This window comes from Podarcis melisellensis, assembly GCF_964234715.1.
Source record: "Podarcis melisellensis genome assembly, chromosome: 10".
Lineage (NCBI taxonomy): Eukaryota > Metazoa > Chordata > Lepidosauria > Squamata > Lacertidae > Podarcis > Podarcis melisellensis.
This window is the reverse complement of record NC_138542.1, coordinates 39,745,379-39,761,537: the sequence shown is the minus strand read 5'-3', so window position 1 is coordinate 39,761,537 and position 16,159 is coordinate 39,745,379. Positions and strand designations below refer to the sequence as shown.

The window sequence follows — 16,159 nt, the reverse complement described above, 5'->3', positions numbered from 1 at the left end:
TCGCCCATAAAATGTTAGCATAAGAATACAGTAGGTCAAGCAGTAAAATATAATACAAACTCATCTTTCTTAATAATAGGAATCCCATTGAGTGTAATGTTGCAGGAGTATACTCATATCCCAGTGCTCTGGGGTACAGCAATAGGTTGCATTGGGGAAGAAAGAGGTGCCACAGTTTCTAAAGGTGAAGACACCTGAAGAAGGACCATCAATAGCACCTCAATGTACAGGCAGGTTTGCCCGGTGAAAGATAGTCCTTCAAGTACTCAGGGAGCATAGTATCCAAAGGAGACATAGAGCTGAGACCAAATATATAAATGTGTGGTACTGAGTGCAGCTTTCCTGCCCTTGATGCTTCTAACATAAGAGCAGGGTTAGGGAACCTGTGGCCCTTCACATGTTGTTGGACTCCAACTCCCATGCAACTCCAAAGCCACAGCAAACATGGCCAGTGGTCACGGGTGGTGGGAGCTGAAGTCTAGTAACTAATGGAGGGGCACAGTTTTCTTACCCCTGGTTATCCAGTGCTCACTGAAATTTCTGTGTGCCAAACAGAGACATCAATTTCCCAAAATTATATATTAAGCATTCTTTCGATGTGATTCCTGCATTGTATGGGTTTGGATTAGATGACCCTTTTGGTCCCTTTCAACTCTACGATTCTATGATTCAGACAACCATATAGTCTACTATTTGTTTAGATTGCCAATTGACATAGGTATTTCTGCTAAATGAATAGAAATTACAGAGACACTTGCAGACATTTGGTTATCTACTTTATAATTTAATCAGGATCAACTTTTTACATTGTGAACAACGCAACCAGGTCCTTGTGCAAATTATGAAACAGATTTATGTCAAGATTGATATATGGTAAAGAAACAGCAAGAAAGTGCTAAAAATGACCATTATAGATCATGCTAAATAAAGCTGGAAATGTATTAACAGCAGCCAAGTTAACATGCTCTTTTTGTGTACAATAATGAATGCCTATAGCAGATTGTCAAAATTACTGGGGTTATACACAGACTCATTATGAAGCATCAATTAGAAACTGAACTCGGGTGCCACAGAGTTGACTGCTGCAGCCTCCAGTTTGTACAGGGCAGAGTGCTCCTTCCTGGCACTCCTTACAAGGCAACTCAGAATTGTAAAATACCAGACTGGTGTCACTAGTGATGTTTCAAATATGAAACAAAATCCAACAGACACAGCATATGAGGAAAATGTGTGTGTGTGTGTGTGTGTGTGTGTGAGAGAGAGAGAGAGAGAGAGAGAGAGAGAGAGAGAGAGAGAGAGAGAGAGAGAGAGATATGTCACAGGTTATTAGATGCAAGATATTTGTTGATAGGTACAGCTTCCAATCCAAGACTGCAATACCTCAAGGACTGCCTCTTCCCATATAAACCGACCTGGACCCTGCATCATCTGAGGCCCTTGTTCATGAGCCTCACCCATGAGAGGTCCGGGGGGAGGCAACATGAGAGTGGGCCTTTTCTGCAGTGGCTCCATTTGTGGAATGCTCTCCCCAGAGAGGCTTGCCTGGCATCTTCATTACATTTAAGTGCCAGGCAAAAATGTTTCTCTGTAAACAGGCCTTTGGCTGATTAACGTTCTATGGCCTTTTAAATTGGGGTGGTGGTGGAAGGGGGGGATTATTGGTTTGTTTTTTATGCATTTTGTGTTCTCATTTTGTACTTTTATGCTGTGAACTGTCCTGTAATTTTAAGATGAAGGGTGATAAAAAAATTAAATAACTTCAGCCATAAATCCAATCCAACTAAATGATTGCTGGCAAGTCTCTGAAGCTCAAACACCAGAAAAAGTAGGATGCAAATTCCACTAATAACAATATTATTGCAGACCCATGCACAGCGAACCCTCCCCAGGGATCAAGGCATTAAGGAAAGTGAACAAACTGGACAAGAAAACGCTCTCGTATTGTAAAATTGGTCACAACTTTGTCAAATCCAGATGGAGGTAGGATTTGGCTTAAACATTGGGTGTATATCCCTCTCAGCCTCCTGGTGTAGGGCTGAGGCATGACAGGATCGAGCCTAGGATTAATGGGCTATCCACAAGATGCAGACCTACACAGATGGCCCTCCCAGGCTGCTGAAGGCAGCTCTATGGACCATCAGCCAAATGCCTTGGCTTCTGGACAGAGACTTCCATCTAGACCAGGCATAGGCAAACTCGGCCCTCCAGATGTTTTGGGACTACAATCCCCATCATCCCTGACCACTGGTCCTGTTATCTAGGGATCATGGGAGCTGTAGCCCCAAAACATCTGGAGGGCCGAGTTTGCCTAGGCCTGATCTAGACCTCTCTAACGGGGTACCCTGTGAACACGCCTTTTCTGAGGTTGGTGTGACACACCACTTCAACCCCCACCTGCTGTTAGACTAGGATTCCCTCTGCCAAAGTTGTGACTATTGCTATCAGGAAGGCAAAACCTGCAAAGGGGGCCAATCTGTTTGCAGACAAATTCCTTCTGGGCTCCAAATACAGCAGGATGGGGGCTGCTTGAACCTGGTGGGGCAGTGCCTCATTCACCCTAATGGACCCGCCTTCAAAGACGCCTCTTTGTCACTTGTATGTTGCATCCAGAAGTGTACTCCCCCTGAATCATTTAGCAGTTGTGGCTAAATGAGTGGAACTTCTGTTGGCAGACCTCTGGTAGAATAGGTAGGAAGAGCTTAAGGATGGTGGACACAAATAAGTTAACTGCTTCAATGGGATCTGGAGGAGGAGGAGGAGGAGAAACAGAGGGTGAAGAAAGAGCTGTGAGTGAAGGGAGTGCCTTTCCCCATCCTTAGGACCCCCTGGGAAACTCAATAAATCTTCTGTACCTGGAACAGAGTGTAGAGAATGCAGCTGAGTGGGACACAGCTGTTGGCAGCCTCAGGAAGTACCATCTACCTTAGGCCTGCCTACAAAAAACAAGTAGAGTGAGATACTAGGGTGATATTTGCTGTTTCCATGAACTCCTTGTTGTGAGACTTTTGTGGATGTACATTTTATAGGTAATTGTATTTTTGTAATATTTTGTTTCAGCTGTCTGTTGTTGCTTCAGTTTTTGGTACCCTGCTTAGAGATATTTTTAATAATTAAGTGATGATGATGATGATGTAGAATCCCCACTTTTAATACCAGCTGCCTCTGCTTCTAGTGTATGATGGATACATTTTTTTAGAACTCTCAAGTCCCAGACTCTGTAAAAGAGCCTCGTGGCTTCATTTTCCTCTAAATAATCCATCTGCTAGATACAAGTACTAGACAAGCCCATAAAAGCACAAATTCAAACCAGATTTGGTATTTCATTTAGAATAACAATGAATAATTTTTTCCCAGAAAGCTGGTCAATATCACAGCCAAATTGATAAAACAATAGCTAAAGTTTCTATACAACTGTGTTTCTAATTTATTTTTCATTCCTGCCTGTTGATGTTACCCTTCAAATTGGTAGTAGAGGAGTTGTAGCTCAATGGTACAGCACATGTTTGGCATGCAAACTTCCCTGGTTGAATCCTGGCATCTCTAGGTTGTAGTTTTTTTAAGCAAATCTCAAATAGGATGGCAGGAAAATCACCTACTGAGTAAGACCTAATTCAGTGTAAGGAAAAGTTACTTAAGCTACTTTTTCTCTAGCAAAGCAGATGTACTAAAAATAAAATACTATGCTTAATAGTGCTTAATGTGATACTAATGGCAAAAGAGCCACTAAAATGTCTTATTTTTTGTAAGTCATGGTTCTCAAAACAGTTCTGGGAGCCACAAACACCCTGTGCACTGCTGCTGCCAGTCACAAAGAGCAAAGAAGAGTATTTTATCATGGTCATTTACATCCTTCCAAAAGCACTGTGACAGGAAGGGGGGGGGAATAGCCCTGGTAAAGTTATTCCCTGGTTGGAAAATAAAGCTGTCTGTCACAGAATTACATCCCACCCACTCTACCTCGCATTTTCACTTTATGGATAACACCCGAGTCAAATGTGGGAGCTACATCAAAGTAGCAACCTGAGGAAGGACCCTAAAAATGAAAACCTTTCCAAATCTCCAAAGCAGTTCCAGCTGCTTTGGTTTAGATCACTTCAGATTAAACTTGTTTGGATGTGCTCCAAATACATCTGAAGTGGGAGCATTCACCTCCAATTCTTTCCTTGACTGAGTTCTTTTGTAAAAGTTTGGGCATATTGATTGGTTGTCCTTGGAACATTTTGCTCTGCTGCTTCCTTCTAATAAATGTTTTTATTTAGTTTTTCTAATCTAACAACACAAAAAAATGTACATGTCACAGTCAGTGTCTGATACATATGTTACTGAGGCATCCCATATTTCTACAGAAAAAGGGTTTTTTTCACCCTTACATGATGACCCTAATCTAGATTGGCTGAGGTGGGCAGAGACTCCAGGTATCCAGCCTGGGGAGGATGAAGCCAGCCCGAACTACCAGGAGTCACACTGGGATCCGGGGGGCTGCACGTGATCACATAGAAGGCACCCCTATTTGATGTGGGGAGTGGTCATTTGTTAACAATAGTCTGCTTATTAGAAATGCTTATACTGCACTAAATGAATGTATATTTGTCCGGAATGTGTAGCTATCACAATACATAACATCTTAGGTGTCTGTACATATTCTGCAAACTTCCATTGTTTTTTCCATTGTGACTTCACACTTAGACTGCAACGCTGCCTCCTCCCTCAAGAATATGCCCAGAGGCTCAAACTAGAGTGTTCCTTATTAATAAAGATGAGGGTATGTAAAATAGACAATTGACAAACCTGTGTTAAATGAACCAATAGAGGTCAAACCAGACATGACATTAAAAGTGTATTTGCATTTATGTGCAAATTTTAAAAATGCATACAGAACCCATTGTTGAGAGGATGCATCACAGCATGTGTGAAGTGTGAATTTAACTGTTTCCTCCCCTGCTGCAGCTATGAGAAAGATCACTATTCCGAAACCGTATTTGTATTAGGAGCTTCAGAGTAGCTATTTTATTCAAGACCAAAACAAGAAAGGGTTAAAAAAATTCCCTCCATACATGCTTCAATTTTGACAGTGATCACACACTACCACCTAGCAGCTATTTGCATTTTAAAAAAAGAAGCAGTGCGTGCTAAATTCAAATATGCATTTTAGGGAATGGTTGCAGGTCAGTGGAAGAGATCATGGATTTGCATGTAGAAAGCCCCAGGTTCAGTTTGTGGCATCTCCACATAGGGCTGGGAAAGATTCTTGTCTGAAACTCTCTCTACCCCTGCCAATCAGTGTAGGCAATACTGAGCTAGATGGGCCAACAGGTATATGGCACTTCCTGTGTTCCTAATGTCACATTTGGTCTGGCTCTTACTCTGCATCCTTGCAAAAGCTTGCACAATTCCTTGGTGCAAATATGAATGCTTCTCTATACAGTGCATGCAAGGCACCGTATTATGATCACATTTTGGGTTTGATTTTTAAAAAAGTTTAACATTAGTCAACAGTATGATGCAGCAGCAAAAAACAAAAAAACCGCCAAAACCTAATACTATTCTAATGCATCAACAGAAGTATAGTGTCCAGATCAAAGGAAATAATAGCACCACTCTACTCTGCTTTGGTCAGGGCACACCTGAAGCACTGTGTCCAGTTCTGGGTGCCACAATTTAAGAAGGATAAGGACCAGCTGGAACCTGTACAGAGGAAGGTGAGCAAGATGATCAAGGGTCCAGAAACCTAAGGAGAGGTTGGATGGCATTCTGTCATGGGTGCTTTAGTCTAGATTTCAGCATTGCAGGGGGTTGGACTAGAGGACCCTTAGGATCCCTTTCAACTCTACAATTCTATGATTGTCTGATTAAATGGAAAGAAAAATTATTGAATACAAGAAAGATTAGGCATAGTTTAACCCCACTAGAATCCATGGAACTTATCCGTTTAAAGATGCACAAACATTCTACAAGTTCTAATGGGAACAATCAAGTTGCAACACCCTCACCTGGGAAATTAAATCACACAGTAGGTATGGAATTCAAGTAAGCATGTTCCTGATTGTAGAATTAAGCACACTTTCCATGGATCACATTGAAAGTGTTTCTATGACCCTTTATCTTCCTTTATCACTACTATTTTGAGGAACGAAGAACTCAATGCTATAAAACATTGTAATTATATGTTTTATTAAACCAAAACGCCATAGAGTTAGTACTAAAACTGTTTTGCATTACAGGAGCACTTAGATAACCCAACATGCCCCAACACTGAAAACCCTAAGCAAGAATGTTTCCTCCCCAGGGCCCTCCACTATCAAAATTGGGTTGGGGGCAGGTGGGATTAAGAGAACCCCCAGAATAACACGCAGTGCGTAGAGAGCAGTAGCAAGCTGCTAGGCTTGCACAGGCAGAACACTTGTACTAGCCCAACACTGAATTCCAACCCAAGTCCTACTAATTAAGGAGAAACACATTTTGCTGTCAATATTTCAATCACAGTTTCTTTAAAAAAATTGTTTTGCAAATGACAAGTAATCAGGTTGTCAGATTGGTAATGTTTTTGTCTTAAAATCTGCCTGTGGTTATTGGCCAACAGTAGAGAGAAACATGCGCCCTTGCAAGTGGCGGGTGGAGGTTGGGTGAGTACCATGCTAGTGCTATTGATATTTGTGCCTTGTGCCCCAACAGAACACTACAGGCAAGTTGTTGCACATCAGTAACGGCATAGAGGCACCATTCCAATTACTACCTCCTACCCCACTTTAGTAGCTGCATCAGCCAATTTCAAAGCAAAAAGATTCTTCAAATCTGGAGACCACTTTATGTTTTGTTTTATTATTGTTTTTAGTATCATGTGGGATACACATGCTTCTCACTGCAAAACTCTTTATGCTTAAAACTAATTAGCAGAAAAATTAGATCAGGTGGCAGAAAGTCAGTTCCATTTCTGGAAAGTTATTCAAAAATAACATATGCAGAATAAGCATCAAATTATATCAAACTATTCTAAGAGTATCAAAGAATGTCTTAGCAAATAATCTTATTTACTTTTCCTAATCAAGAATCATATCTTTAAAAACATTCCTGCATCTGTTTTTGATCATAATCAAATAAAAGGTTTCCGCAGGAACAGATGGCACTAGTTTTAATGCTTTGTTTCCTAATTAAGATGAAAATGATTTATTAACATTTTATTATATATGTAGTAATGATTCCTTTTGCCCACTCTATTCATTCTTTTAAACCTTGAGTTTAACATTTCTGGCAATGACCTTAAGGGCTGCAACTGTTTGATGTGAAAGCCAGGATTTCCTGTACTTTAGCATGAAGGTGCTGAGGTGCATAGCTATTTTAAGGGTTAACAATTGTAGTCATTGATGCGTATATATTAGGCTGTATTCATAAAACACTGCGTGTTGCCTGAGTCAACCTCTTACAGTCTAACCGCAGTGACCAATAGGAAGAACAGAAGAGAATCCAAGAAAGCTGAGGTAAGCTAGATTCTCAAGCATTGTCAAATTAGAAACAACAGAATGTTAGGTGTCTTTGGGTAATGTGTCTGGGGATTACTGCTGTATATTTAGGGTTTTATGCTACAAATTTACAAGAGCTCAGACTACAAATAATATTAAAAGGAAACAAAGACTTTTGTACTTAAATGATTTCCAACAGCCACCAGAAATCATCACCTAACCTGTACAAGGTAAAATATTTCAGTTACTCATTATAACAATGTTGGTATATATTTCTTGTAAGAGAAAGATGTCAGAGACATTGTGCTAAATCCAGTATGACATTCTCTGGAAATAATTTAGTTTCTCTCACTTCCTCTTCTTTCTATTTTATTACTTCAGGCAGTATTCTGCTATTTTGTGGACAGCAGTTTCAAAGCCTGTTAGCTCTTTTCAGCTGTTGGACTTTAGAGAAGCAGCCGTTTTAAAAAAAAAACCCCAAACCCATGTAAGGCATTGGTTTTCCCTTTGATTTAGTGATCCTTATGACTTATGATTTTCTTTAATACTACCCCCCCAAAAAAACCCACCCCCTCCAAAAAAACACACCCCAAACCCCAACCTTTCTGTACCAGTGTATCTAGCTTATTTTCTTTCTTTCTTTTGAAATGCTATATATACTTTTAGAGAACCAAGACAGACATAAAAATTTGGGATGCACTGTTGCTGTATAATTACTACTGCATTGTAGTAACTTGGCTTGCATGTTAGGTTTTTTAATGTATAGCTATGGAATATGTGAGTTTTAATGTGAACAAATTAAAAAAAGAACTGGACAAAGAAATCTGAATACGTGGCCAAGCAATAAAAGTGAAGTTTTAGAGAGAATTTGTTTCCTAAGTAATTTACATTTTAAAGAGGAAAGCCAATAATTTGGGGCACAGGGGGGCGATTGAAGAAGAGGAGTAGGTTTTCAAACAGAGCTCTCTAGACTTCTAGGGAACATACCCAGCAAGCAGCTGTTAAAATATTCTTTGATCTTTTTCTTGTGTGTGATGAGAACCAGGCCTAGAAAATCAGAGCCATATGCCTTCTCATCTAGGAGTACAAAAGAAGATGTGAGTTTCTTCATGGAGGACCAAACTAGGACTGGATAGCAGTCAATAAAGGCAATTATGTCAGTCACTGTATGCCACCTCTGTTTTGGGTGATGTTGGGATTTTTGCACGTGAAATATTTTCCCTAGTTTGGAAAAAGGCAAGTTTTTAAATGTTAGTGAAATTCAATAAGAGAAGCTCTGTCTCTAGCTTCTTTTAAACATGAACTGAATGTGCGCACACTTACCGTATCTAGAAAAGGAATGAAATCCAGATTGAAACATACTATTCTTAGAGTCATAGCTTGTAGTTCCCCCTGAATTTAAGATATGACCCCTCTTTTTTCTCTTGAAAAAAGTTGTGACACCATGCAAGACAGCATTTCACCCTTATAAAGGAATGCACATTGTTGCTTTCAGAAAAAGATACTGTGGAGATGTATACTTTCTTATAACTATTTTCCCCTTTTCTCCAAGGTTAACTATGAATGTACAATTGTATTCCAGACTATTGGTAGTCTTCTTGACCAATACCGTGTGGACTCGTAATATCAGGCCAATGTATGATCAGCCTGATCCATATGATTGGTCTTTCTACAGCTTTGAGTGTCCACAAGAATGCTTCTGTCCTCCTAGTTTCCCAAATGCCTTATATTGTGATAGCAAGGAACTTAAAGAAATTCCAGCCATCCCAGCAAGAATCTGGTATCTCTACCTCCAAAACAATCTCATTGAAACAGTTACAGGGAAATCTTTTGTGAATGCTACACAACTAAAATGGATAAATCTGAACAACAATAAAATTACCAGCAATGGAATTGAAAAGGGTGTATTCGGCAACTTGAAAAATCTACTCTACTTATTTCTTGAGAATAATGAGTTAGAAGAAGTGCCTGCTCCATTGCCATTGAGTTTAGAGCAGCTGCGTTTGGCAAGAAACAAAATCACTACAATCCCCGCAGGGGTCTTCACCAATATGGAAAACCTCACTGCGCTAGATCTACATCAAAACAAACTGTTGGACAGTACTCTCTCAAGTGACACCTTCCAAGGACTTAACAGCCTCATGCTACTCAACATCGCTCAAAATTCACTTACAAAAATGCCACCTACCCCTCCAGCTAATGTAATACAGCTGTTTTTGGACAATAACTCCATTGAAGCAATACCAGAAAATTATTTTGATGCAACGCTCAAACTGATTTTCCTTCGACTGAACAACAATAAATTAACCGATAAAGGTCTACCATCCAAAATATTTAACATTTCATCTCTTCTTGACCTTCAGCTATCTTACAATGAACTCACCAAAATCCCATCTATCAATGTTCACCTCGAGCACCTTTATCTTGACAACAACAGGATCGACAGTAAGTGCATATCAGCAATCTCAGACAGATGTTTTTCCACAGAAATACCCCTCCCCCACACTCCTCCCATTTATAGCACAAATGTTGCAGTGCTATGCACACATGCCCATGCACACACACACGCATTCACAAGTCCAAAAGTGTATAGGTATTAGAAGCAACAAGAAACCAGACCAGTTCTGGTTTAATGAGAACCTATTGTATTTCAGAAATACAAGTTCTGTACATTTGATCTAAATTGTAAATTCCATTGGCTAGTGACTAAGCCCTATTTTGTCTAACCTCCGTTTTTGAATGTAATCCATTCCGGAGGTCCGTTTGACTTCCGAAATGTTTGAAAACCGAGGACCAAAGGTCTGTCAGCAAATTCAATGGGGAAACTTGAGAAATGCGCCTCGGAAGCCATTCGACTTCCAAGGCGTATTCGAAAATGAAAGCATTCACTTCTGGACTTTTGGCATTCAGCATTCATATTTGTGATCACATATAATGGGATGAGGATCAAGTACAAGAAACATAGGGTCAGCTCCCACAAAACAAATTCTGGCACATGGTTGGAGATCCAAAGTAAAATGTAGATGGGACTTATTAACTGGAGAGAGAGGGCGGAGCCCACAGAATGCTCTGCTCACCTAAGACAATAATGCAGACTCTGTGGCCCATAGCTTAACTTCATGTGGTTATGGAAGCCCACAGGCAGAGGAAGAGGAGGAGGAGGAGGATTGAGCTGGGGGAACAGCCAAAGGGATGGATTCACACAATAATGATTTACAAGTCACAATAGATTGCCGCAGAAGAAATATACATGTTAACAGAAAAATGGTCCCCATCCCTGACCTAAGGTACACATATGTTTTGTGTGCTGGCAGATTCCTTACCATTAAACAACCCATCCAAGCATGATACCGAGCCAACAAAGATCAGCTTAATGCAAACCAGACTGCAGTTGCATCACAAGAATAAAACAGAAACAATCAGTGCATACCATAAGCTGGTGAACCTAACCACAAATCACACATCGAGTCACATTATCACACACATGCATGATAGCACGACAGAATTTGGCATTGCTTCCAAAAACAATTTACCCATTTTACAGATGGGAAACACTAAGAGCTTCTAGTTCAAAGAACAATCACGCTAGAAAATTCAAATCCCAGGCAAATCAAAATTACTAGACACCACTCCTCACAAGGGGTGAAGAAGATACTGCCAAGTTTTAAGAGGCAACATGCAGCCTCATCACCTGGTGACTGTTGAGCAGCAGCCGCTTTTAATTTGCTCTGTTACCTTTCTCATCTTCCATGATAAAAAATAAATAAAGGAAATAAATGCTGAACTGTGATTCCTCTGGCTTCCCAACAAGTCCTAATCTTACAGGATCATATTTAAAATATTTACTTGGTGAGTTTTTTGTGGGGAGGGAAGACAATGATTCCCAACCACTTTTCTTATGTTCTTGTCTTGTTTTTTTTGTTTTAGGTATTAATGGAACCCAAATATGTCCAGTTCCTATCCCAGGGGATCATGTCTATGAGAGAAACTTACCACGACTCCGCTATCTCCGCCTGGATGGCAATGAAATAAAACCTCCAATTCCATTTGACCTCATGTTATGCTTCCGACTTCTTCATGCTGTTGTTATTTAAGGACAACTTAGTGTTACCATTATTGTGTTAGTAAACAGGTTTTGCTGGCATTAAACTTGTTAGAACTTCCAGGTGTTTTTCGGTCAATTATACTGTCCCCCCATGGAGTTTGATTTTTAATTGTTAGAGTTTCATCACTTCTTTTTCTTTCTCAAAAATACTCTCTTGGTACAGCCAACCTGTCCCAATTATTTTAAATGTCACTCTATTAAGACGATGCTTTTGCTACTCAAATGTATTATCTAGCTGTGGGTTCAATAAAAGTTTTGGCATTTTTCTTCTACACTCTATACATATTGGCCTGCAGATTCAGGTGTAGTACATTTCACATATTAAGCAAAAGTAGAATATATAATTGCTTATTTTGTTATCTTTTTTTAAAAAAAGAGCATTGCTGTAGATGCCAGATAGCATGTTTAATGATAAAAATAAGTAGCAGAAATCTCTTTCCCACCCTCTTCATTCACGGAAAGTGTTATATTGAAAACATTAACAGCTGCAACACTGCTTCATTTTATTAGAATGGGGCCAAATATCTCTCTTTTCAAAAAGGAACATGTAAGATCATACAGTTCAGAAGCTCCATATGCATGGAGCATGGCTTTCCACCAGCAGTGATGTTTAAACATGTACTTTCTTACTTGTACTATTCCCTCATGATATACCAGCAGAATTGCCAGTAAATTCCACCTGTAAGAAATTTCAAGGTATACCTTAGCAAACCATCTAAGGAATTTTGAGAGAAGAGTTATAAGAAGATGAATGCATGTTATGTACATCCCTAAAACACTAGCATTGCTACAAACACATTTCATTTATCATTGCACATGAACAGCAGAAGCAGCCTTAGGTATCTGTTTATTGAAAAAGTGCACAAAGAAAAACTGCAAAAAAATGATTTTGTTAGGAGAAATGCACATGAACTGTGTTCAAATTTTTGTGCAGGCTTTATTTAACCAAATGTAAAGTGACATAGAAATGGAGCAAACTGAACTTAAAATTGGAAAAATGAGAAAGGAGAACTGAAATTGACAAATCTGTTCATCTCTACTTGGTGAATGTTATCTTTACCTTCCAAAAAAGTAGATTTGCATGCTAAATTATACATAACTAGAGCCACAGTAGCCATAGTAATTTATTTTTAGTCAAACAACTTTACATGATGATAATGATGATGATGATGTTAATAAAGAAATGTGACTCACTAATTAGTTTTTGTCATATATTTAGTTTTGAACACTTGATCATGTTCCTTTCTGTCCAATTGCAAATTTTACATGTTTCCTAGCCCTACTCTGGGAAGCCAATCTTCGTCCTGTCCAAGATTATAGGGCTACAACAGAAGCAACTGATGACCTTGCCACCCAAAGGCAATCCTGCACTAGATAATAAGATAAGTGCAGATATACATAATGACCCAAAGCCCTGACAGGCTTTTTGTGTTGGGGAGGGGAATAAGAGAACACATAAAAGCATAAGGTTTTCCAGTCTGCAAACTTATACCATGCTGTTGCCTAGGTAAAGGTAAAGGGACCCCTAACCATTAGGTCCAGTCGTGGCCAACTCTGGGGTTGCGGCGCTCATCTTCCTTTATTGGCCGAGGGAGCCAGCGTACAGCTTCTGAGTCATGTGCCCAGCATGACTAAGCCGCTTCTGGCAAACCAGAGCAGCGCACGGAAACGCTGTTTACCTTCCTGCCGGAGTGGTACCTATTTATCTACTTGCACTTTGTGCTTTTGAACTGCTAGGTTGGCAGGAGCAGGGACGGAGCAATGGGAGCTTACCCCGTCACGGGGATTCAAACCGCCGACCTTCTGATCGGCAAGCCCAAAGCTCAGTGGTTTAGACCACAGTGCCACCCGCATCCCTATGCTGTTGCCTATGAAAGCCTAAATTAGTCTGCCTTTAAGTTGCCACAGTAAACTAATATTCCCATCTGTTTGGAATTGCCCATATATAAAATATACTGATAAGCACTATTAAGAATCTGTGTCAGAAATATAGAAAATGTTTGCTATATGCTATATGCAAGAAATGGAAACTATAATGCATAAGACCAATTCAAGGCAACACCAACAGTTCCTGGGGGATTTTTTATTTTTTATTTTTTGCTGTACTGTCTATGTGAGCTCCATGGTATTCTTGAACGTCCAAGATAAAAGAAATGAGGATGGAGCACAGCAAGGTTTATCGGTTTTGCAACTTTTTTAAACAATAACAGCTGTGTCTAAAGAATCTGATGATGAGGAATGGTCATTCAAAGGTGCAAAAGAACTACAACTCAAGCATAAATGAATGTCTAAAAAAGTAAATTACAAACGGCACATCCCAAGGTACAGCTTCACGTAATTAATGCATCCCTTGAACTTGTATTAGAAATATTCATAGCAGTTGTAAAAAGGGACACACATCTCTAGGATCACACCCATCTGTCCTTTTTATGTACCACATGCAAGAAATTTCTACTCAACCAACTGTGTAGCTGGAAAGAATTAAATCATCTATCACTGGCAAGTCTAAAGGAAAAGTTTGCAAGAGCTATGTTTTATATAACAAAGAGTCTCATATTTCATGGCTGAAGGAGAAAAAGTAACTGCTAAAGGAAAAACCTACATCATATATTATGCATCTTTATTCAGTAGCATATGAGATATAATTAATGTATATTTAGTATTGATTAATTTAACCAGTAAAGCCTATTAAAAGTCTGTTGAGACAGATGATTCCAGAACTGCACAATCATATGATGCTTATTGGGAAGTAAAGCGTACTGTAAGCATGTTTAGGATTTCTACCTAATAGTACCAAACGATACAAACAAACAAACACCATTTTGAAGCTGTAGTCTAGTGGTATGCAACTCCACAAGTAACACTTCATATATTTTTATTTTGAGTTCTGAATTACAGCATTTTCCCTACCTAGTACTGTACCAGCGTATCCACAATAGCCAACCTATCATGGATTTGGTTGGCTCTCAACCTCCACCCCCATCTCCATTTCTTTCATCCTCAATTATGGTGGGCTTCAACTGTGCAGGAGAGGTTGACACAGCAGACCAAAGCAGTATTCCACGTGTCCAAGAAGCATGCACTGAACTAACACCAGATATTTTGTTCCTCCCACTCCCAGCCATCACCAATTGTTGGATGAAGAGATGGAAAAATCTACTGTGTATTCTAGTCCAGCATTTGTACTAGGTTATAATGAGAACAATTCTTAAACAGGATTCTTAGTTTTTATTCACATGCCTTTTCAAAATATTTTCAATCTTTGGACTCACGAACTGCAGAATCGGACTGTCATGACATCAGTGTTTCATTACACATAGTTTAATGAGGGACTGGTTGTGAATGAAGAACTTGCCATTTTAATTTGTGCTATCCCCTCTCCCCACTATTTTTTGTCATCCAGTTTGGACATGTTGTCCATGAGAGCCAAAAGCAAACAATAGTCAGTCAGTATAACTGATACTAACAACTGGGAACAGATGGTAAATGTTTCCCATATGGCAGATTTTGGGAAAACAGAGTGACATTAGGTCTTTGGAATCAGATTCCAAATCAGATTCCATCAGATTCCAGAGCCTGGAATCAGATTCATATCCCAAGCCCTCTAAATATATTTTTTGTGGGGGGAGGGGAGAGGACAACATAAATTACCATCACTATTTTCCCCAAATATTGCAGTACATAACAAATGCAGAATTTGAACTGGTCTACTAAAACTGTTTATTTCAAGTCATGATAGACTCATTTAAATTTAGGCAATTATTCCCAATGTTGGTTTTCTTGAAGCTACAAAAATATACACATTCATAGATAGATACACACACACACACACACACACACATGCTGCAGTTCAATAATGTGAAACATACTTGTAAAAGCAAAACAAAATGGAGCACAGCAACAGATTTTCTCATTCCAAATCATCCAAAGTGAAGCATTTGAACACAAGAAAGCATCTATAATACTTTAAAAGCAACCATATTATTAGTTTTTAAAAGACACTGTTTTCATATAATTATAGTGAAGTGGCATATCTAAAGTATATGTATCTAAGGGATTGTTTAGTACTTATTCCATATATAAGCTAAGTCTCAGGATGTGAAAAATGCATTAGCATATATTCTTTCCCTGTTAGTGGCACGTTTATCTCACTTTTCTTCCCATTTCTATTTTCCCTTTATTTAAATTTAAATTGTTAACTGTGTGGGACAGGGACCTGTACAGTGAGTGCCATGCATATCAATGGTGCACTATCAGTACTATTACAATGAAGAAGAGGTTTGAATACAAGAAGTAGACATTCTTACCTGTAATCAATGTCCTTTTAGATCTGCTGTATTGGGTATCTTTTGTGAAACTGCACTTTCTTTTTCAGAACCCAGTTTCCAGAAAAATCCATTCAGCTAGGCCTGGTTTAGGTAAACAAGGCAATGTTAAGACTTGGAAGTTGGTTGAGTGTAGCTTCGGAACATACCAATAGAAAAACTGAAGACAGTGGAGTAGTTACTAATGCTGTTGCTGCGAAATAAAAAGTAACTAATTCTTTTGAACCTCACCTACTGTAGCTTAGATTTCAACAGTTATTAATCTTTGACTG

The 16,159-nt window shown here is 39.2% G+C and overlaps 1 protein-coding gene and 1 long non-coding RNA gene across 5 annotated transcripts in view; one reads left to right on the top strand and one right to left on the bottom strand.

The window, feature by feature from the left end:
• The window catches only part of LOC309378490, a 203,943-nt gene that overhangs the window by 186,163 nt on the left and 1,621 nt on the right, over nucleotides 1-16,159 (bottom strand). For all 3 annotated transcript variants that reach the window (XR_014172099.1, XR_014172100.1, XR_014172101.1), the window contains exon 2: nucleotides 15,870-15,971. This is a non-coding gene — a long non-coding RNA (uncharacterized lncRNA). The remainder of the gene's footprint in view (nucleotides 1-15,869; nucleotides 15,972-16,159) is intronic.
• KERA (keratocan) lies at nucleotides 7,323-12,759 on the top strand. 2 transcript variants are annotated; one of them, XM_081927562.1, is made up of 3 exons: nucleotides 7,323-7,475; nucleotides 9,010-9,902; nucleotides 11,385-12,759. In XM_081927562.1, the coding sequence occupies exons 2-3, from the start codon at nucleotides 9,017-9,019 to the stop codon at nucleotides 11,549-11,551; spliced, it is 1,053 nt and encodes a 350-aa protein (XP_081783688.1). In that variant the 5' UTR covers nucleotides 7,323-7,475; nucleotides 9,010-9,016; the 3' UTR covers nucleotides 11,552-12,759. The 2 variants fall into 2 exon arrangements, with proteins under 2 accessions (XP_081783688.1, XP_081783689.1); XM_081927563.1 differs by lacking the exon at nucleotides 7,323-7,475 and adding an exon at nucleotides 7,514-7,687.

Bases quoted from the DNA above. Each gene is read 5' to 3' on its own strand.
- KERA (XM_081927562.1), top strand. From the start codon at position 9,017: ATGAATGTACAATTGTATTCCAGACTATTGGTAGTCTTCTTGACCAAT. The intron at 9,903-11,384 runs GTAAGTGCATAT...TTTTTGTTTTAG, and splicing joins TGACAACAACAGGATCGACA to GTATTAATGGAACCCAAATA.